The 20,682-nt window shown below is 49.5% G+C and overlaps 1 protein-coding gene across 3 annotated transcripts in view; it reads left to right on the top strand.

Moving 5' to 3' along the window:
• Positions 1 to 20,682, top strand: part of LOC122842785 (PH and SEC7 domain-containing protein 1-like) — a 28,649-nt gene that overhangs the window by 6,019 nt on the left and 1,948 nt on the right. For all 3 annotated transcript variants that reach the window (XM_044136950.1, XM_044136948.1, XM_044136949.1), the window contains 16 exons: positions 427 to 535; positions 2,399 to 2,667; positions 2,792 to 3,060; positions 3,127 to 3,364; positions 3,430 to 3,629; positions 10,109 to 10,261; positions 10,348 to 10,428; positions 11,173 to 11,285; positions 11,471 to 11,529; positions 12,618 to 12,707; positions 17,433 to 17,476; positions 17,871 to 18,058; positions 18,142 to 18,212; positions 18,656 to 18,813; positions 20,093 to 20,237; positions 20,306 to 20,449. In XM_044136950.1, coding sequence (XP_043992885.1) covers positions 2,795 to 3,060; positions 3,127 to 3,364; positions 3,430 to 3,629; positions 10,109 to 10,261; positions 10,348 to 10,428; positions 11,173 to 11,285; positions 11,471 to 11,529; positions 12,618 to 12,707; positions 17,433 to 17,476; positions 17,871 to 18,058; positions 18,142 to 18,212; positions 18,656 to 18,813; positions 20,093 to 20,237; positions 20,306 to 20,449 — 1,950 coding nt within the window. In that variant the 5' untranslated portion in view covers positions 427 to 535; positions 2,399 to 2,667; positions 2,792 to 2,794. The remainder of the gene's footprint in view (positions 1 to 426; positions 536 to 2,398; positions 2,668 to 2,791; positions 3,061 to 3,126; positions 3,365 to 3,429; positions 3,630 to 10,108; positions 10,262 to 10,347; positions 10,429 to 11,172; positions 11,286 to 11,470; positions 11,530 to 12,617; positions 12,708 to 17,432; positions 17,477 to 17,870; positions 18,059 to 18,141; positions 18,213 to 18,655; positions 18,814 to 20,092; positions 20,238 to 20,305; positions 20,450 to 20,682) is intronic.

The raw sequence follows: 20,682 nt of genomic DNA, 5'->3' as shown, positions 1-20,682 counted from the left end.
ACCCGGTGACATCATAATGTAGAGATGTGGATCCTCTGTGTCGTCATGGTAACTGATCTTATTTCCTGTTGTAACCTGAGCCAGTGGGACCTTATAAATGTTGAATCAGAGGATCCTAGGATGGATCGTTGGGGGACACCACTGATGAGGTGACCTCTGACCTCTGATGAGAAGTTTCCTGTTCTGTTGACCTTTAGCATCAAAGATCTGGGATGTTCCTGTATGTTCTATTCGGTTCTTTTGGGTCTTTCAGAACCTTCTTCTTCAGCAGGAAGCTGTGATGAAGGGAACTTCCTGATTATTCATAATCCTTGGTTCCTAATGTTAAAGACGGACTGATCCGGGTCCGGTTTCCTGGTTCTGCTGCAGCTAAACCCGGTGTTATTGAACCCGACTGATTTCATGTCTCTGGTTCCTGTCCTGCAGTTGGACCGGACCACTCCGTCCAGCCCTTCGTCTCGGTCCCAGAAGATCGCCAGGGCGAAGTGGGACTTCCTGTTTGGAGGCCCGACGGATCCGGGCCGCCGAAGCAGAGGTAAGAGAATCTGGTGCCTTCTCAGACAGAACCTTCAGAACCAGAACCCAATTATGGTCCGAGTGAGGAGCTGGTGAACCAGCAGAAGTAAACAAGCAGCTTCCAGTAAGCCAATTACCAGCTTAGCCTTCCAGCTCCAGCTCACTTCCTGGCCTTTATTTAGGCCGTCTGCCTCCATCAGGCGACTCCAGCCTCAACGGTTCTGACAAGCCGGACCCACGGAACCAGCCACCTTTGACCTTTTAACCGCTGGCTGGTTTGGTTCTGAGCAGAGAGTTCTGCAAGACGTTTCAGCAGTGAATGAGTTAAAGCTGATCCTCCTGTTTGGGTCCACTCCAGCTGCCTGAAGGTCTGGGTCGGACCGACCAGAACCGCACGGGTTGCATTGGACCTGAGAACATCTGTGAGAAAAATGGAACCAGGAGTCTGTTCAGGAACTGATTCAGTACAGAGGATCTGGTCAGATCAGTGAATCAGTAGACCTGATGGTGTCAATGGATGAGCAGGCTGGTCAAAGCAGAACCCTCAGGCCCCGATGGGACCCGCTCTGTCCCCGATGGGACCCGCTCTGTCCCCGATGGGACCTCTCTGTCCCCGATGGGACCCGCTCTGTCCCCGATTGGACCCGCTCTGTCCCCGATTGGACCCGCTCTGTCCCCGATGGGACCCGCTCTACGCTTTGTCCCCGATGGGACCCGCTCTGTCCCCGATGGGACCCGCTCTGTCTCCGATGGGACCCGCTCTGTCCCCGATGGGACCCGCTCTGTCCCCGATGGGACCCGCTCTGTCCCCGATGGGACCCGCTCTACGCTCTGTCCCTGATGGGACCCGCTCTGTCTCCGATGGGACCTGCTCTGTCCCCGATGGGACCCGCTCTGTCTCCGATGGGACCCGCTCTGTCCCCAATGGGACCCGCTCTGTCCCCGATGGGACCCGCTCTGTCCCCGATGGGACCCGCTCTGTCCCCGATGGGACCCGCTCTGTCCCCGATGGGACCCGCTCTGTCCCCGATGGGACCCGCTCTGTCCCCGATGGGACCCGCTCTGTCCCCGATGGGACCCGCTCTACGCTCTATCCCCGATGGGACCCGCTCTGTCCCCGATGGGACCCGCTCTGTCCCGATGGGACCCGCTCTGTCCCCGATGGGACCTCTCTGTCCCCGATGGGACCCGCTCTGTCCCCGATTGGACCCGGTCTGTCCCCGATGGGACCCGCTCTACGCTTTGTCCCCGATGGGACCCGCTCTGTCCCCGATGGGACCCGCTCTGTCTCCGATGGGACCCGCTCTGTCCCCGATGGGACCCGCTCTGTCCCCGATGGGACCCGCTCTGTCCCCGATGGGACCCGCTCTACGCTCTGTCCCTGATGGGACCCGCTCTGTCTCCGATGGGACCTGCTCTGTCCCCGATGGGACCCGCTCTGTCTCCGATGGGACCTCTCTGTCCCCGATGGGACCCGCTCTGTCCCCGATGGGACCCGCTCTGTCCCCGATGGGACCCGCTCTGTCCCCGATGGGACCCAATCTGTCCCCGATGGGACCCGCTCTGTCCCCGATGGGACCCAATCTGTCCCCGATGGGACCCGCTCTGTCCCCGATGGGACCCGCTCTGTCCCCGATGGGACCCGCTCTGTCCCCGATTGGACCCGCTCCGTCCCGATGGGACCCGCTCTGTCCCCGATTGGACCCGCTCTGTCCCCGATTGGACCCGCTCTGTCCCCGATTGGACCCGCTCTACGCTCTGTCCCCGATGGGACCCATACATCTGGAAACTCGATGGACTCACTAAGGGAGGAATTGTTGTTTAGTTCCAGTCGTCGTTTCCTCCTGGGGATTAATAAAGTTTTTTCGATCTCTTCCTGTAGACGTTTCGTCCGTCACGCCACCGACCAGCGGCTCGCCCAGTCCCACCGCGCCCTTCTCCCTCCACCTGCAGCCAACCAATCACAGGAGGGGGCGGGACCACCAGAAGCTCTCTCATCACGAGGTGAAGCAGGTTGAGGTGGAGCTGGTGACCCCTGACCCCCGAGACCCCGCCCCAAAGACCGGCATCATCCGGCGGTCCATCAAGTACTCTGAGACGGACCTGGACGCCGTGCCGCTGCGCTGCTACCGGGAGACGGACCTGGACGAGGTGAACTGGTTCTTTATGGTTCTACGATAAGAACCATTTATTTATGCAGGCTGTGATTGATTGATTTATTGATCAAAACTCATCAGCATGATAACTGATGCGATCATCGCCCCGCCCCCTGCAGGTGATGCGAGCGGAGGCCGAGGCCGCCGAAGAGGCCGATCCGGGTTTCAGTCGCAGCGTTCTGGGAAAGTCTTGCTTCAGCCCGGAGGACGGGTCGTCCAGGTTCGACCCAGCGGGCCTCAGGGAGCAGAACGGCCAGGTGGAGGAGGATGAGGAAGATGAGGAGGAGGAGGGCGTGGCCAGCTGGGCCAGCGTCCGCATGCAGGGCGACCGCCAGCGGCAGCGCGCCGCCAGAGAGGAAGACGAGGTCCTCGGTTTGCTGCTGAAGGGGTGAGGGCATCCGCCTCTGGTTTCCAAGGTAACCACCGCTCAGGTCTGACCCGTGTCCTCCTCCAGAACCACGGCGCCGTCGGCTGAGGCCCACGGCGGCCTGAAGTCGCCGGTGGTGGCGGTCGTCGCCCGGCGACCGTCAGAGAGCCAGTTGGACTCGTTCAGCCGCCACTTCGAGAACATCATGGAGTCGCACCGCGCCAAGGGGACGTCTTACAGCAGCCTGGACAGCGTGGACCTGCTCACCTCCGGATCCACCTCCGTCTTCACCTTCGACCTGCCCACGCTCACCCCCGAGATACAGGTAGGCCGGTTCTGGAGGGCCCGCCGTGTGGCACCGGGCCGCCACTGACCCGTTTCTCTGTCCAGAGTCAGATCTGCGAGAGCGCCAAGCAGATCTTGGAGCTGAGCTTCGCTCCGCTGACCCGGCCCGAGTCGTCCTCTGACACGGCCCTCGGCGCCGGGCCGGGCCCCCCGGTCCGGTCCCGGTCTGAGAAGGACACATGGCGGCGCTCCATCGTCAGAGACAGCTTCAGGAAGGCGACGTCGGTGCCGGCGCTCCACAGCAGGCGAGTCCGACCCAAAGGTTCTGATCCAGATGACTACTTCTGATGGGTTTTGGTGGCTGGTTCTGTTCTGAGTTCTGCAGGTCGGGTTTCAGCAGAGACTGTAGAGCCTGCTGCAGTACCTCTGTGTGGCCACTGGGGGGCAGCACCTCCATGCGGTTCTGGTCGTGTTGATTGGTTTTAATCAGCAGCAGAACCATCAGAACCCATTCAGATTAGACCGAAGGTCAAACAGAACCAGCTGAAGCAGAAATTCCAATCAGTTCCTTAAGATCAGAACAAACCCAGAAACCAGGACAGATCCGACCAGAACTCAGAACCCTGCAGAACTGTTTGGGTTCATCAGCGAAAGCTTCGCTGCATCGGCCCTGATTATGTGATTATAGGAATAATATTGATAATGGTAGTGGCTGGTATTAGCCCTCATGCTAATGTTAGCTAACCTGGTACAGACCGAAACTGTGTTAAGGTCCAAACGGAGCGGTCCCGGGTTCGATTCCCAAGCGCTGGCAATTTACTGTTCAGAGAAGGAAACTAGAGTCGAAGATGTCAAAAAGCAAAAATAAAAATCCTGATGCACATGGTGACCGGCCGGGCCAGCCGGACCAGTCAGAACCACAGGACCAGCCGCACCTCGGCCCGGTTCTACGGTCTTCATGAATCTCTGTGGATCTCCGTTTGTCTCCTGAATCACCACCAGCTGGCGAATCTGCAGCAGACGGAGCGCCGGTCCGATCCACAGTTCTGAGCCGACCCGTTCCCGCCGTCCTGCTGTCAGCCGCACCTGGAGGCCCGTCGCCATGGCAACACTGAGTCACCACAGACAGGAAAACAGAGAGAAGAAGATCTGTCACGACTCAGCGGCTGGTTCTGACACCTGCAGGGTCACATGACCACCAGAACCATCCGATGGTCCGATCAGTTCGATCCATCCATCAAACCAAAGGAGGCCTCCAGCCGGGTCCAGAACCGTTCCTTCAGTCCAGCAGCTCTTCATACCTTGACGCTCCAGCTTGGTCTCAGCTGACCTCTTGACCTTTCCCTGCCTCACTTCTTAGTGACGGTTTCTTCTTCTTCTTGGACCAAAAATATCTTCTAACGTCCTGCTTCCTGTTCTGAGTGTTTGCTTCCTGATCGGATCGGCCTTCCTCCAGATCTCATCCTGCTGGGTGTAGACCGCCAGAACCGACCCAAACAGAGCTGGGCTTCACAGAACCGACCAGAACAGAACCTAGCTTCACAGAACTGACCCAAACAGAGCTGGGCTTTACTGTCTGCGCCAGGAAACGGGTCAGAACCACAGAGCCTGAGGAATGCAAACCAGGAGAGCAGCAAAACAGCAACAGCAGCTGCTGCACGCACACACACACACACACACACACACGCACACACACACACACACACACACACACACACACACACACACACACACACACACAGTGGACACTCCCAGCTCTGGTTTCCTGGGAATGTGGGATGAATTCGATCCAGATTGGCTCTTTGAAGCTCAGAATGTTTTAGACTGCAAGCTGGTCCTCACACACACACACACACGCACACCCACACACACACACACACACACACACACACACACACACACACACACACCCCCACACACACACACATACACGTGTTCATGTCCATTTATCCGGGTTTGGATGTTGGGAGGGAAATTCCTCATGAGTTCATCCAGACTGAATCTCAGAGATGGGACGGAGAGAAAGACCTCCCACTCCTGTCAGAAAAACAGAAACCTTCCTCTTCTTCCTCCTCCTTCCTGAAATTTGTGTTGATCTCTACCATCTGTGACCTCTGACCTCCTCTCATTGATGTCTCCACCTGAGTCAGGTTCTGCTGGGCTCAGGGCCCGGTTCTGTCCAGGATTTGTTCTGAAGCAGAAGTTCAGTGAGCCGCAGACAGAAACTTCCAGGAAGGGAAGAGGAGACAAAGAGAGGAAGAGGAGGAGGAAGAGCAGGAGGAGGAGCGTTCGGGTCGGCCCGGGAGGAAGCTCATACCTCCGAGGGAAACCAGGAGGATCAGACTGGGAGAGGACTGGGAACGCTGGGAAGTCGAGGGAACACCGCGGCTTTAAGAGCCGCAGAAGAAGAAAAGGAGATGATGTCGTACCAGGATGATGTCATAATACCACAGAGGTGCCGAGGCCGTCTGATTGGCCACTGAGCTGGGACTGTAGGCGGGGCCTGGTCGTCATGGCGACCTACCTGCTGTGCTGGGGGGGCGGGGCTCTGGAGGACCGGTACCTGCTGCCTTACCCAGCCGTGTACAGGTGAGCCTCCGGACGGGTTCTGATGGTTCCGGACGGGTTCTGATGGTTCCGGACGGGTTCTCATGGTTCCGGAATCTCAGGATCTGGAGGTCGGCCCGGTTTGGACCCAGAACTCCTGAGATGGATCAGAACCAGGTTTGGGTTGGTTCTGACCCGTTTGGAGATGTGTGTTCACCGGCCACTTTATTAGGTACAGCGAGCTGAACCTGGATTGGATTCGGTTAGTTCTTTATGGCTCGGATACAACCTGGACCTTCAGAGGTTCTGAGGATTCCAGCCGGATCAGAACCGAGTTAGCCAGATTCAACAGAGAGTTCATCTGCTGCAACTGGTTCTGGTTCTGTCAGCGGTTTTGTTGTGGTTTCAGTTGGACTGACACACCCTGTGCAGAACCATAGCTCTGACTCCTCTCTGTCTGTTTGGGTTTGGTTCTGTTTGGTCCCAGCTTTCTGTCCCGACTGGGTCGGGTTCTGATCTGGTTCTGGTCCGGATGGCAGAACTCTGCTCTGGGTTGGTTTGTTGGTTTAGAAACCAAAGCAGTTCAACGCGACAGACGTCTCACTCTGCTTATATTTGCCTCTGATTAAACATAATCCGAAACTGAACTGAGCAGAACCAGAGGTAGTTTGGGCCGGTACTGCTTGTTCAGACTGTCTTATCGTCATGGCGATGGTCTTCATATGAACTCTTCAGATTGGAGGAAATGTTTCTAAATGTTTAGCTGCATTAACCCTTTGAATGCTCTGCTCTGTGGAGCCGGAGTGGTTCTGGTTCTGGTTCTGGTTCTAGTAGTGGGCTAGCATTAGGATTGGAGTTGTGGGTTTATTGGTCGGGAAGGTTCTGATGGTTCAGATCCAACAGAGATCTGAACAGAACCACTCCAAGAATCTGATGCAGAGTTTCTCCAAGAAAACTAGCTTAGCCTGGCGGTAGCGTGCTATCTGGGTCGGCCCGTTAGCGGTCCGTTTGGTCTTTATTTTACAAAATATTACAAGTTGACATCAAATCTGAAAATATGCTTAGACAATCATTTATCGTCTTAGAAAGGAAAGAAAACATATCGATCAAATATCAATATTTTGCTGTTCAGTTAAATCCTAATTCAGTAATCAGCCGGTGGGAAACTGGAAATTAATGAGAAAATATTTGCTTTATTAAATATTTGTGGGGTGAAAATCCCCATGATTTCTATTATGAAATGTTCATGTGTTTAGTTCTGTCATGTCTTGCTTCCCTTGATGTGATTGGTTGTTATTTTATGGAATTGAATGCAGGATTTGTGAGGCGAACTCTGATTGGATGAAACAGACCTGCCTGTGATTGGCTAGTGGTGGAGACAGAACTAATCGCTGCCAGAACCCGATCTGAGTGAGATGTAAATATTCAGCATTCATAGAGATAAATATACACAAGTCAGTCTCACAGGGACCTGCAAATATACCCATAATGCACTGCAGCCGCCATGATGCTGCGTCTCGGATTGATACGTCAAATGATTTACTGTGCGCCGCTGCTATGTTTTAGTCGGGAGTCTCTGCGGTTGGGAAAATGACAATCAGGCAAATCAGTGGTGGAGAAACTAGTCAAAAAATGTACTTAAGTAAAAATAAAAGTACAACGTTAACATTTTTACTTGAGTAAAAGTAAAACAGTACTGGCTTTTAAAAATACTTAAGTATTAAAAGTAAAAGTACTTGCTGAATGCAATAACTAATCTCTAATACAATATTATTAAGTGTACCTATTGTATTTAATTTTAATACATCAGAAATGTGCCATTTTAATGAACAATGCCACAGAAAATGCATGTTTTTATTGTGTTTACTGTCTGTAACATATTTAGACTTAGATATGTGATTCCATGCATCATCATTTCAGGGCTGGAAACATCTTGTCTCCTGCTCTAACATTCATGAACTTCACTTTTTTGCCACTAGTGGCATTTATTTTGAAAGAAATCCCGCAGAAATGTGAAGGAAAGAAGGGTCCCTGAACTTCACATTATAACAGAAAACAGCCAAAGCGACTCGGATGTAACGAGTAACGCGACTGTTTTGTAGAAATGTAGTGAAGTAGAAAGTACAGATACTTTCTGTAAAATGTAAAGGAGTAAAAGTCGAAAGTATCCATGATGAAATCTACTTAAGTACAGCTACATGAAAATTGTACTTCCCACCACTGAGGCAAATAAATATGAAAAATAAGTCAGTACTTTATTTAATTCATCAACTCTACAACAACTATACATAACAAGGTCCAAGAGTGTCACGTTTCACAGGTAAGTAAAAAGTTTAAATTTAAAATAAAGATTGAGAAAATAGCAGTCAATTATGCTAGCGGGGTTACACTTTAGCAAGCTAGCATACCTGTGCTGCGGTTTGTTTTTCGGTTCAATTAGCTCTACAATAAGGCGACACAGAGCTGTTCTCTGACCGGTCATCAGTACAGCAGCTGTTTTAATTAACCGCTGTGTTCTGCTCATAATGACTGTAAAAAAATATCGAGCCTGAAAATTCAAAAAACATAAAACTGCAACAGACTGAAGGTTCTGTTGGGTTTCTGGTTATATGAGAAAAGTTTTTGTTATGATGTGTTTTGATTTCTCCTGATTCTTTGAAGCTAACTGCCGCATGTAACGTAAAGCGACACGGAGAGCGAGAAGAAACAGAACAAAAGCAGAACAAAAGCGGTCTAACGTTGTTTTACGCCTGTTTATCAGCGTTACTTTCTCTTTGCGTTGGCGCTCTGCACCCACTGCAAGTTTTAAAACTTAAAACTTGTAGAATGTAAATCATTGATCATCAAAATAGGAAGAAATACTTTACTAAATTTTAGCAAACTAATTTAACAGCAGCCCTCTCTTCCATCTTGACAGAACTGATAGAAACCAAACTGTTTATTGATTAACTTCCAGGGAGAAAACATGTTTTATATATCGAAGCTTCAGCAAATTTCTCAGCTTTAGTTCATAGAATTCAGACGAGAAAAGATTAGACCACAGTAAAGATATTCCTGCTCATCGGAACAGGCTGGTTACCGAGTCAGTGTCGCTTCGCTAGCTGTAGCGGCTAACAGGCGATGTCCAATCCAGTAATAATCAGTATTAATGGCCTTGTGATTTGGGTTCTGGTTCTGGTTCTGGTTCTGGTTCTGGTCAGGGTTCAGAGGGTGGAGGACTGAATGTTAGCGAGGAGCTTCCTGTTCTGGATGTTTGTCTCCAGCAGGAAGGAGCTGCAGACGGAAACATCCGGATTCCTCCAGGAAACTTCCTGTCCTCTGGGAGGGAAACGCTGCAGAGTGGAACCGGGCTGAGGTTCTGGAGGTTCTGGAGGTTCTACAGATGGTTCTGGTTAGCCGGTTCAGTCAGCTGCATTATTCAAGTGCTGCAGCTCAAGACATCATGGGATGTTTGGTGGTGTGGTTGCCATAGCGACAGTGAGAGGGAATCTGGGCCCGGTTACAGGAAGCGGGTCGGGTCCACGCTGCGGCTGACCCACTTCCCCTTTCTGACTTCACTTCCTGCCGCGACACCAAGCGGTCCGACTGGCAGCCGGGCCGTACCGGAGCAGCACCATGGAGGACCTGGACAGCCCTGCAGCTGAGCGGTGGGTCCAGGTTAGGGTTCTGGTTCTTATTCAGGTTCTGGTTCTGACTAGATGCTTGGTGAGTGTCGGCAGGTTCTCTGTGGACCCAGTTGTTTGGTTCTTCAGATGTTGATCAGAACTTTGGGTCCAGCTTTGGGTTTACAAACGAAGGATTCAGAACCTCTTGAAACCCAAAAGCAGAAGTTCTGTTCTGCTGGTTCTGGAAGGTTCTGGAGGGTTCTGAGTAAAGCTTTGTGATGTTTGATTCTGAACATGTTGGAAAACTTCAAACATACTTTGTTAAATGTAGAACCAGAACCATGGCTTTTCAGAATAAAAGCATCAGCTTATTGTTTGTGGAGACCAAACAGAACCAGAACTGGTTCTGGTTCTCCAAGGTCCATATTTGGGTCTTCTGAACCGGTTCTGTGTCAGAACCACAGGATGTGCACTAAATGGACCAACCTCTGGCCCGGTTCTAGAACAGAAGCAGGTTCTGTTTGGGTCGGTACCAATGGTCCAGACCAATCCAGCAGCTGGTTGTTTGCTGTGTTGCCATGGCGATGGGTCTGTTGGTTCTGCTGAGTGACTGTGTGTCCTCGTGTCTCCAGGGAGCGTCCAGCGGACCAGCTCGACCCAGAGGTTCTGGAGGTTCTGACCAATGGCCTGAAACCGGACCTGCAGGCGGCCCGGCGCCTCGCCAAGCGGCTCTACACTTTGGACGGGTTCCGCAAGTCCGACGTGGCGCCGCACCTCAGCAAGAAGTCAGTTTGGGTCCAAACCCGGTCCGGAACCGCAGCGTTTGGGTCGGAAGTTCTGGAATGACCGAGCTTCCTGTCTTTTCCTGCAGTAACGACTTCAGCCAGATGGTGGCGCAGGAGTACCTGGAGCACTTCAACTTCAGCGGCATGAACATCGACCAGGCGCTCAGGTCAGCGCTGGTTCCGATACCAGGCCCGGTTCTGGCCCAAATTGTGATGAGGTTAAATAGGAAGGTCAACTACTGAATCAGTTTGCTCTCAGACTGAGTGAAAGGTTCTGGTTCTGATTAGGACAGTTTTTTTTTCAGCTTCTCTAACAGAAACAACAACAGCTGCTTTCTAAGGATTTATACAAGAATCTGAAATTATATTCAATTTAATAATAAAGAAATACGCTTATAAAAAATGTCTAAACTCCAGCTTTTGCTTTCTGTATTCATCTTCAGTCAGTTTAACAGATGAACTCTGACCTTACCCAGACATTTAGAGCTTTGTGTTCATGTTAGCGACGTTGAGGAGCATCCTAGACGGGACGCGCTCCACGCCAGTCTCATGATATCAGCCGCCCGCCCTGTTCAGTCTGTCCACTCACCTGTATAAATACAGGATGCTGATTGGTCCCCAGAAAAACCACAGACCTGGACATTATCATCAATCAATAAAATTCTCCCAGGCCGAACTTGAAAACTGGACGTTATGCTGCTAACACTTAGCTTTCGTCAACAACTCAGGTAGAAGTCGGAGCTCCGCGCTGGAACACGGTGCGCTAAATAAGAAAACATAAATTAGCGAAGCTTCCAGGCAGATACATTTTCCTCGAGGAACTTTAATGATCGAGGAACTCAAGTCACTTGAGGAATCGTTTCAGTTCTAGTTCTGATCCAGTGTCTCTCTGACTTCTGGTTCTGGTTCAGGATGTTTCTGACCCGGTTTGCTCTGATGGGAGAAACCCAGGAGAGAGAGAGAGTCCTCGCTCACTTCTCCCGGAGATACAGGCAGTGTAACCCTGAGACGCTGTCCACTGAAGGTACCCGAACCACACCCGAACTACACCCGAACTACACCTAGACCACACCCGAACTACACCTAGACCACACCCGAACTACACCCGAACTACACCTAGACCACACCCGAACTACGCCTAGACCACACCCGAACTACACCCGAACCACACCTGCCTGTCTCACCTGTTTTTCTCTCTCTCTCTCTCAGACAGTGTCCACACCCTGACCTGCGCCGTCATGCTGTTGAACAATGATCTCCATGGAAACGTGAGTGTCTCCTTCGTCTTCCTTGTCAGGTTTACTGATGTGGTCACATGACTGGCTTCCCAACAGGAACTTCATTTTTTTTCCTAAAATATCTTTATTGGAATTTTAGCAGTTTAGACAAACAGCTTGAACATTCTGCAAAGTATGGTTCCAGTGCAACCCATCTCCTATTCCACATATCATCTTTATACCGAGATATTAAATTCAACAGTGTATGTCCTCTGATGGAACTGTCTTTGGGAACTGCAGTTAACATGTTCTTCGGCCACCTGGACCTTCTCCTGTTCACATCCTTGACATACATAATGAAGGGATTCCAGAGGAACTCCAACAAATCCTGTTTGCCCTTCAATACATTTGTAAACCTTTCCAGAGGGAGGGCAGAAAACGTCTGGGACCGGTTTACAGTCGCTCCATGGGTCTTCTTCCAGATCAGTGATGTACATCTTTTTGCACTGAGCAAATTTAAGTTTATAAGTGTTTGTTTTTGGTATAATTATGTTTTTCTGGGTAGAGTCCAAACACAAACAGCTTCGGATCCAAAATTATTTGTTTGGAATTATTTTCTCAGTTACATCTTTTACCTCTTTCCAAAAACAGTGTAATTTTCCTACAATATCACAAACAGTGAACCAGAGTCTCTCTGTGCCCTCTACATTTTGGACATACATCAGGCATCTCCCTGTTTTACCTATTGAGGTCCACTGGTGTTATGTAAACCTGCATTAACCATCGGAATAGGATGGAACTCCATATTTGGTTAAATTAATGAGTTAATTATTATGAAGAACTCAGAATTTTTTACTAATTTTAAAAACAAAACGTATATTATTTTTGATGAATATGACGTTGTTATGACTAACCTTTCTGAAACAGATTCTGCTGATGTTGATTTATTAATAATAATGTTTATATACCAGTCAGCTGCTGTCTTAAGTTTGCCTCCCCAGACCTTTACTCTGTTTAAGGAAGTGAGTCTTGTTGCCGTGGCAATGACCACAGAAAGCATCTAGTCTGAAGGTTTCTGCTGTAACTGAGCAGAGGCGACTGTAGCAAGCGAAGCGACCTCTGACCTCCTGTCTGTGCAGAACGTGGGGAAGAGGATGTCCTGCAGCCAGTTCATCTCCAACCTGGAGGGGCTGAACGACGGGAAGGATTTCCCCAAAGACCTGCTGAAGGTGTGTCCCCGTCTCATGTCCCCCTGAACGTCCCCATAATGCAGAAGTGTTTCTTTAACTTCCTCTCTGTGGATCTAATCCCACTGCCTCTTAATTTACCCAGATTACATTGTTCACCCTGGTTCAGTTTGAGCTGCGGCGATTCATGTTTGTTGCTTTTCATTTTCATGAAGAGCAACAAAATGTTTGTATACTCAAATTACTATATATATCAGTGAAATATCTATAATGAAAAAAGTACTTGTTATTCACAATTATTCTTATTTTACTCGATTGCCCTCAAGTTTTAACAATACTCATAATTACAAAATATCAGAATCTACAAAAATCCAGATTAAAAAAGTTGTTTTTGCTAAAGTATTACTATAATCCTAAAGTCATATAACAACAATTCCATTAAAATCCAGAAATGCCCTCATAATTATCAAAACTTTCTTCCACAAATCAGAAAAATTATAACAAAATGCTTTCATATTTTACCAAAAAACAGAATCAGACCTGAATTATCTTGTTGTTCTGAAATAATTATTTGGTGCAGATTTTTCTCATATTCTATAAGTGCTGTCAAAAGCCTGAAACGTTCCTATAAATGAATCAGACGTCCCGCTGCACAGATTTGTGACATTTCTCTTAATATCATTATAATGGCGTTTAGTTGCAGACTCGTTCATTCGTGGCTGTTTTTATGCTTATTGCTCTGTTCATATTAGTCTTGATGTTCTCAGTTTTCTGGAGTGCAGCGCGAAGCTCAACGTCGTTCACAGCAAATATATTAATCTGACATTAACAAAGACGCAGCAGGACGGATCATCGAGGAATAGATGGACAGGGAGAGTCGGAACTTCTCATTCAAAAACAAACCCAAAAAACACAACTCATTTAATTTGCAAGCGTCTTTAGAAAAAAACAAGCCCAAAGCTGCTTATAATAATCGGACTTGGCGACAGAAACTAAAAGTCATTCTTGTTTATCCAGCAACAAAATGTGCATCTCTCTCCTCCCTCCATTGCTTACATTTCTGTCACGGCGATCAGCTGCTGCCGTCGCATAGAATATGCAAACTTTAAACATCCTAAAGTTCTTTCTGTCATTACATTTAAAAATTCTCCTCGTTGTGTAGATTTATCACATTAACTATTGGATGTTCTCAATTTAACAAACAGCTGTGATATAACAACATTTTTTTTTACAAAACGCAAGTATTATTATTATTATTATTATTATTATTATTATTATTATTATTATTATTATTATTATTATTATTATTATTATTATTATTATTATTAATGTTTTCATCTTTTCATAGTTTTGAGAAACCCCAAAGGTGAAAGAATTTGCTCATAATTTAAGACTTGTCATCTTTTAAAAATATTGATGTTTAATTATGTTAATGTATTTACATAGCACATTTAAAAGCATCTGTGTGCTGAACAAAGTGTTTCATGGATACTTCCGCAATAAGTACATAACAGTTCAAATTTAAAACATCAAATTTAAAAAGTTCTTAAAATCCACAAAGCCGACATCAGTCATTTTCCTCAACTGATGAAATGTAATGCTAAAATGTCCTCATAATAAAATAAAAAAAGACATTGTCCTCACAATCTAGAAATGTCCCCCTGATACTCTGTCAGAATGGTAAAATGTCCTCATGAAATAAATATTTCTTTATAATTTAAACATTTTTATGCTCTCAAAATGTCCTGATAATCCATAATTCCTCATAATGTCCCAGCTTTAAACACACACACACACACACACACACACACACACAGGCCTGTTTTTCTCTCTCGTCGGGACATCACATCGACCTAAACTCATCTTTTTGGGGACACAAACTTTAAGTGGGTTCTGGTTCACAGATGTATTGATGGACATGGTGGATTGGGACATTTCATCTGCAGCCCATTGCCATAGCGACAGCATCACTGTTTGCACTCAGACCGGTTCTCCTGGCTGCTGTGGGTAGTTTTGTCTGTCTGGTGTGTGTTCATGTCTGAGTGGGTTGGTTCCACCTCAGCCTCGGAGCAATCGACATGAATCTGCGTCACCTCTTCACCTCCATCATGCTCATCATCATCATACGTGTTGCTAATGTGTGTGTGGAGCGTTTGCTGAGTTGTCGGCTGGTTGGACGGCTGCAGCAAAGAGTGTGTGGGCAGCAGCTCAGACTGACTGAGAGGCAGAAAAACAGGAATAATTTGCTGTCTTCCTCCTGCTGTGATCCTCCATCAGTGTTTGCGTGAAGAAACAAGAAACTTCTGCTGAAATCTCTTGACAGTTAAACGACTTACTTTATGACCACATTGTTTATTCAGTGTAACGAGAGAACAAAATCTGATCAGAGAATTAATCTAAATAACGCTAAGAAACCTGTTTGAGCAACATGGGAGCATGAAAATTAAAAATGGATTCATATGTTTGGAGAGCATTTCTAGAATTGACTGAAAAAGTTCCGTCTTCCAGAAATGTTGCTGGTTTGATGATATCAATGTTTTGGGACTAAAACGTCTCCTGTGGTTCTAGTCCATAAAGACTCTTTAAAATGAGATCAACTCTCAAATTGACTGGAAAGGGTTACTGAAAGGGTTATGGGTCTAGTTCCAGTGGCCTGGGGCGAATTGTAGGGAGATTGTGCAAAAATTGGTAGGTTAGCCTAATGAGATCCAAACCGGAGCCTGTGGAGATGTAGGGTGGGGCCAGTGTAGATGTGGGGTGGGATTGTGGGCGGGACCTGTGGAAATGTAGGGTGGGGCCTTTGGAGATTTGGGCGGAGCCTGTGGAGATGTGGGGCGGGGCCAGTGTAGATGTGGGGTGGGATTGTGGGCGGGACCTGTGGAGATTTGGGCGGAGCCTGTGGAGATGTGGGGCGCTCTTTTCCACAAAAATATTTAAAATAAAACAAAATACAAAAATAAACACATTCAAAATGATTTTATATTCTGAGAGGAAATTAGACAACAATGACAATTAGATTTTAAAACATTAAAGTAAAATGAATGGTTTAATTTTCAGGTCTGAAATGATAAAAATGCTCCCCTTCATCGCTGAGCTTCATCTACATTCAGCTCATGACTGGCAGCCGGGGGCGGGTCTTAGCTTTCTGGCTCTGCCCTCTGATTGGCTGCTGAGCTCAGAGAAAATGCGCATTGAGAGAGAGGAGGAAGAGGAGGTGGAAGGCAAACCGTCCTTAACAGTTCAGTCTGAGGAAGAGGAGGAGGACTGAGATCACCTGAAGACAACGAAGGATTCTCCTGCAGGAGGAAGAGGAGGAGGAGATCAACAGCTGAGGAAGAGGAGAACGGATTGTGTCAGATTCTGGGCGGATCAGGAGAAACTTTCCTCCTCTGTCTCCCCACCTTCATCCTCCCTCCTCTCCGTCACTCTCTCTCTCCGAATGACTGTGTGGGTGTGTTCGCTCGCCCCACCCTCCCTCTCTCTCCTCCTCTTCGTCGTTCTCTGGGTTTTGGCCGCTGCTGATGCATCTCCTTCGTCACACGTTTATTTGCAGTCCAGGGATTCTCCTCGCCGCCTCTCCGAGTCGGGATGAGTTTGTCTGGGTGATCAAGGCATCCCATCGCCGTGGTTACCGCCTCGCCGGGACCGCGCAGAGTCTGGGTTTGTTTAACGAGACGGGAGGAAGAGGAGGCTCCTTCAGAAAGTCTGATCAAACCTTTAAATACGTCATCGATCAGAAGAAACGATCTCTGCACCAAAGGAACCCAGAAATCAAACGTCTCCGACTCTAAAACAGAAATCTGATTCATTTCTGCTTCGAATCTGAAATTACTGGAATTAAAACGATTAAAATATTTTTATTCTCCATGAAGAAACAGAAACTGTTTGGTTCAGAAACCAGAAGTTTGATCTGATCCAGGAAGAACTTTCCTCCAGAACGGATCTGGAAGCTTCTGGACTGACCCAGAACTCCAACTGGACCTGCTGGAGGCACCGGATCCATCAGAACCAGAACCTCTAAGGGCTCTGTCCAGACTTTGTTCCCCCACCGTTCGGATCAGAACCGCTCTGCCTCCAGTCGGAGCCTCGTCGACCCGGGTCAGCCATGATTGGAGTCAACAGCATCCACTCCTCGGGTCGGAACCGTTCGCGCTCGCTGTGCTCGGTCCGGAGCGGCGCCAGCCGGGACTCCAGGGAGTCGGACTTCCGGTATCCACGGGCGCCCCGGTCCCGGTCCTTGAAGCCGCTGGCGTTCCCGGACCTGCTGGGCAAGAGCCAGGACCGGCAGCAGCACCCACAGAACCGCAAGAAGAAGGTAGAGCTGGTACTGGGAGGTCCAGATGTGAATGTCGATGTAACGTCTGGTTTACGGTGGCCGGAAAGGTCTGCAGCTCTACTGCCACCTGCAGGTCGGAGGGGGTATTACGGTTCCTCTGGTCAGTTTATCTCCATGAACCGCCCCATTTCTACGTTCTTCTGCACATGCAGGTCACTTCAGCATCAGAAACCGGTCACATCATGTGGTGACTGTAGCCAAAGTGGGCATTTCCAAAAATCAAGGTGTTCCTCTTTCAAAATAAGATAACGGTAACTTATCTTACAGAAGCAGTTTTTCAGAAACGTTTCCATGTGTGGAGGGTTAAATGTTGATGCCTCATCGTTATGTTAAAAACAGAATCCATCTTGGTTTCTGAAATCACACAGGTGATGAGAACCTTCCTCAGTCAGGTCCGGTTCCTGTCTGACCCGGTTCTGTTCTCTCTGCAGACGCTGTACAGCTCCATCAGGAACGAGAAGCTGCAGTGGACCATGTGAGTGTAAACATGTTTCCTCGTTTCGCTCTCACTCTCTTATTTAAGCTGCTGTTGCCGTGGCAACTGTTCCCGCTTCTCTGCCGGCTGTAATTACGGGTCAGCATCCCAACGCCCCGGCAGTGTGTGTGTGTGTGTGTGTGTCCTAATAACAGCCTCCTGGTTAATCACCGCCTGCAGCACCAATCAGAACCAGAACACCATCAGGGCCCAAACAGAACCGGGTCCTGATTAAGGTTCCCCTGGTTCCACCAACCAGAACCCAGACACTGGGTCTGGATGGATGGATGATAGTCGGATGGCGGTTGGGTGACTGGTGTTCCTCCATCGTGGATCCGGCGGAGTGTCTGGGTCTCTAACCAGAACCGCCTGATGCAAACTCTTCCTCTCGTAGTGATGAAGAGGAGCTGAGGAAGTCGGCGTCGGAGCTGGCCGACCCCCGCACTGACTCCGCCTCCCAGACCATGCGGCGTGTCGCCGGTGGCAACCCGTTGGTGGGCGTGGCCCAGCAGGCCGACGGCGAACTCTACAAGAGCGGCTTCCTGGTGAGGAAGGTCCACGCCGACCCGGATGGGAAGAGAAGTACGCAGCTGCTCTTCATCCTCCTCCTGCTGTTCCTCCTCCTCCTCGTCTTCCTCGTTGGCTCCATGTTGTTTCTGTTTCAGCTCCGCGGGGGAAGAGAGGCTGGAAAACCTTCTACGCCATGCTGAAGGGTCTGGTCCTCTACCTGCAGAAGGTAAAACACCCGGACTGCGTTTCCCATCAGCCCCTGCTGCAGTAGACACCGCTGCCACCCGGTTCTGATCCGTTAGTGGTCCGGACCTTCTGCAACCCGGTAAAGGGTTCTGGATTAGTTCTCCAGAGTCTCTGGCTTCGGCTGCAGAGCTCCGCCTAGTGGTGAGACTGCAGACTGCAATCAGCAGGGGGAGACACAGAACACATTAACATTTAGATCTGGTTCTGGTTCTGGTGAAGATGATGAGATGAAGTTCAGACCAGAAGGTCCAGAGACTCCAGATAAACATCAGATTTATCCAGAACCATGAAGGAGTTGAGGACTTTGTCTCCCTGCATCTCATTGGTTCACCAGTGGAGCGGTTCGGGTCAGAGGTCTTTCCAGATGTCCGGTCGCGTCCCGACTGTTTCGGGTCGGATCACGGTGTGTCTGTGTCCTCGCAGGATGAGTACCGGACGGAGCGAGAGCCGACTGAGGACGACGTGAAGAACGCCGTGTCCGTCCACCACGCCCTGGCCATGAGGGCCGCCGACTACCGCAAGAGACCCAACGTCTTCTACCTGAGGACGGCCGACTGGAGGGTCTTCCTGCTGCAGGCACCGTAAGGAACCCCGCCAGCACCCCCCGCTGGTCTGGAGGACATGATGGGGGTGGGGACACTGGAGGTCACTACAGGACACTGGAGGTCACTAGAGGAGACTAGAGGACACTAGAGGACACTAGAGGTAACTAGAGGACAGTAGAGGTCACTAGAGGACACTAGAGGACACTGGAGGACAGTAGAGGTCACTAGAGGACACTAGAGGTCACTGGAGGACAGTAGAGGTCACTAGAGGAGACTAGTGGACACTGGAGGACACTAGAGGACACTGGAGGACACTAGAGGAAACTAGAGGACACTGGAGGACAGTAGAGGTCACTAGAGGACACTGGAGGACAGTAGAGGTCACTAGAGGACACTAGAGGACAGTAGAGGTCACTAGAGGACACTGGAGGACAGTAGAGGTCACTAGAGGAGACTAGTGGACACTGGAGGTCACTAGAGGACACGGGAGGACAGTAGAGGTCACTAGAGGAGACTAGTGGACACTGGAGGACACTGTAGGTCACTAGAGGACACTGGAGGTCAGTAGAGGTCACTAGAGGACACTAGAGGTAACTAGAGGACAGTAGAGGACAGTAGAGGACACTAGAGGACACTGTAGGTCACTAGAGGACACTGGAGGACAGTAGAGGTCACTAGAGGAGACTAGTGGACACTGGAGGTCACTGGAGGACAGTAGAGGTCACTAGAGGAGACTAGTGGACACTGGAGGTCACTAGAGGACACGGGAGGTCACTAGAGGACAGTAGAGGTCACTAGTGGAGACTAGAGGACACTGGAGGACAGTAGAGGTCACTGGAGGACAGTAGAGGTCATAAGAGGACATTGGAGGACAGTAGAGGTCACTAGAGGTCACTAGAGGACACTGGAGGACACTGGAGGACAGTAGAGGTCATAAGAGGACACTAGGAATGAAAGCTGTAATCTGAATGTTTCAGGTGAAAATTGTCGTAGTATTTGACATCAACTGCAGAAGACTTTTAGAAATGTAATAAATTGCCAGAATTGATTACATTCTGGCTTAAAAGTAAAAGCCTGAAAAACCAGAAAAAGGAGGGAAAATGTTCAGTACAAAAACCCAAAAGAACTAGAGATGAGTTCAGAACAGAGCTAATCGGTCACAGCAGCTTAGTGGGTAAATTTAGCTGAAAAGCTAAAGCTAGCTTAAATGCTAATGGTGTTGAGCATCAGAAAAAGCGTTTTAAAATCGAACATAAAATGGCCGCTGTATTTTGAGTGTCCGGTCCTCCCTGACTCTTCTTCTATGGTCCTCCAGGAGCTCTGAGCAGATGCAGTCCTGGATCACCAGGATCAACGCCGTGGCGGCCATGTTCTCTGCTCCTCCGTTCCCGGCCGCCATCGGCTCCCAGAAACGCTTCAGCCGCCCGCTGCTGCCCGGGTCCAACACCAAGCTGACCCAGGTAGGGACCAGAACCCGACCGGAACCCGTCGGGTTCTGGTGCCGTGCTCACCCTGTCTCTCTCTCCAGGACGAGCAGCTCCAGGCCCATGAGAACCGGTTCCGGGCGGTTTCCTCGGAGCTGACGGAGCTTGCCGCTGCCACACCCGACCGCAGGGTCAAAGGTCGTGAGCTGGAGGAGCAGAAGCTGCGGAGGGAGTACCTGGAGTTCGAGGTGAGTTGTCGGGTTCTGGTTCTGGTTCTGAACTCCTCAGGTTGGAGACCAACAGAATCACCGGGTCCATCCGGGTCAGAACGGTTCTGAACAGGTACAAATGGTTCTGGCGGATCCAACCAGAACCTCCTGAATGTTCTGAACGCTGGACGGGTTGGCAGAACCGGGCCAGAGAGGAAAAAACACCTTCTGCTGAGCGCCAGATGGTCCGACAGAACCGGCAGCCGGTTACC

The sequence above is a fragment of the Gambusia affinis genome, linkage group LG13 (genome assembly GCF_019740435.1).
Source record: "Gambusia affinis linkage group LG13, SWU_Gaff_1.0, whole genome shotgun sequence".
In the NCBI taxonomy this organism is placed as follows: Eukaryota; Metazoa; Chordata; class Actinopteri; order Cyprinodontiformes; family Poeciliidae; genus Gambusia; species Gambusia affinis.
This window is presented reverse-complemented; position numbering and strand designations above follow the sequence as displayed.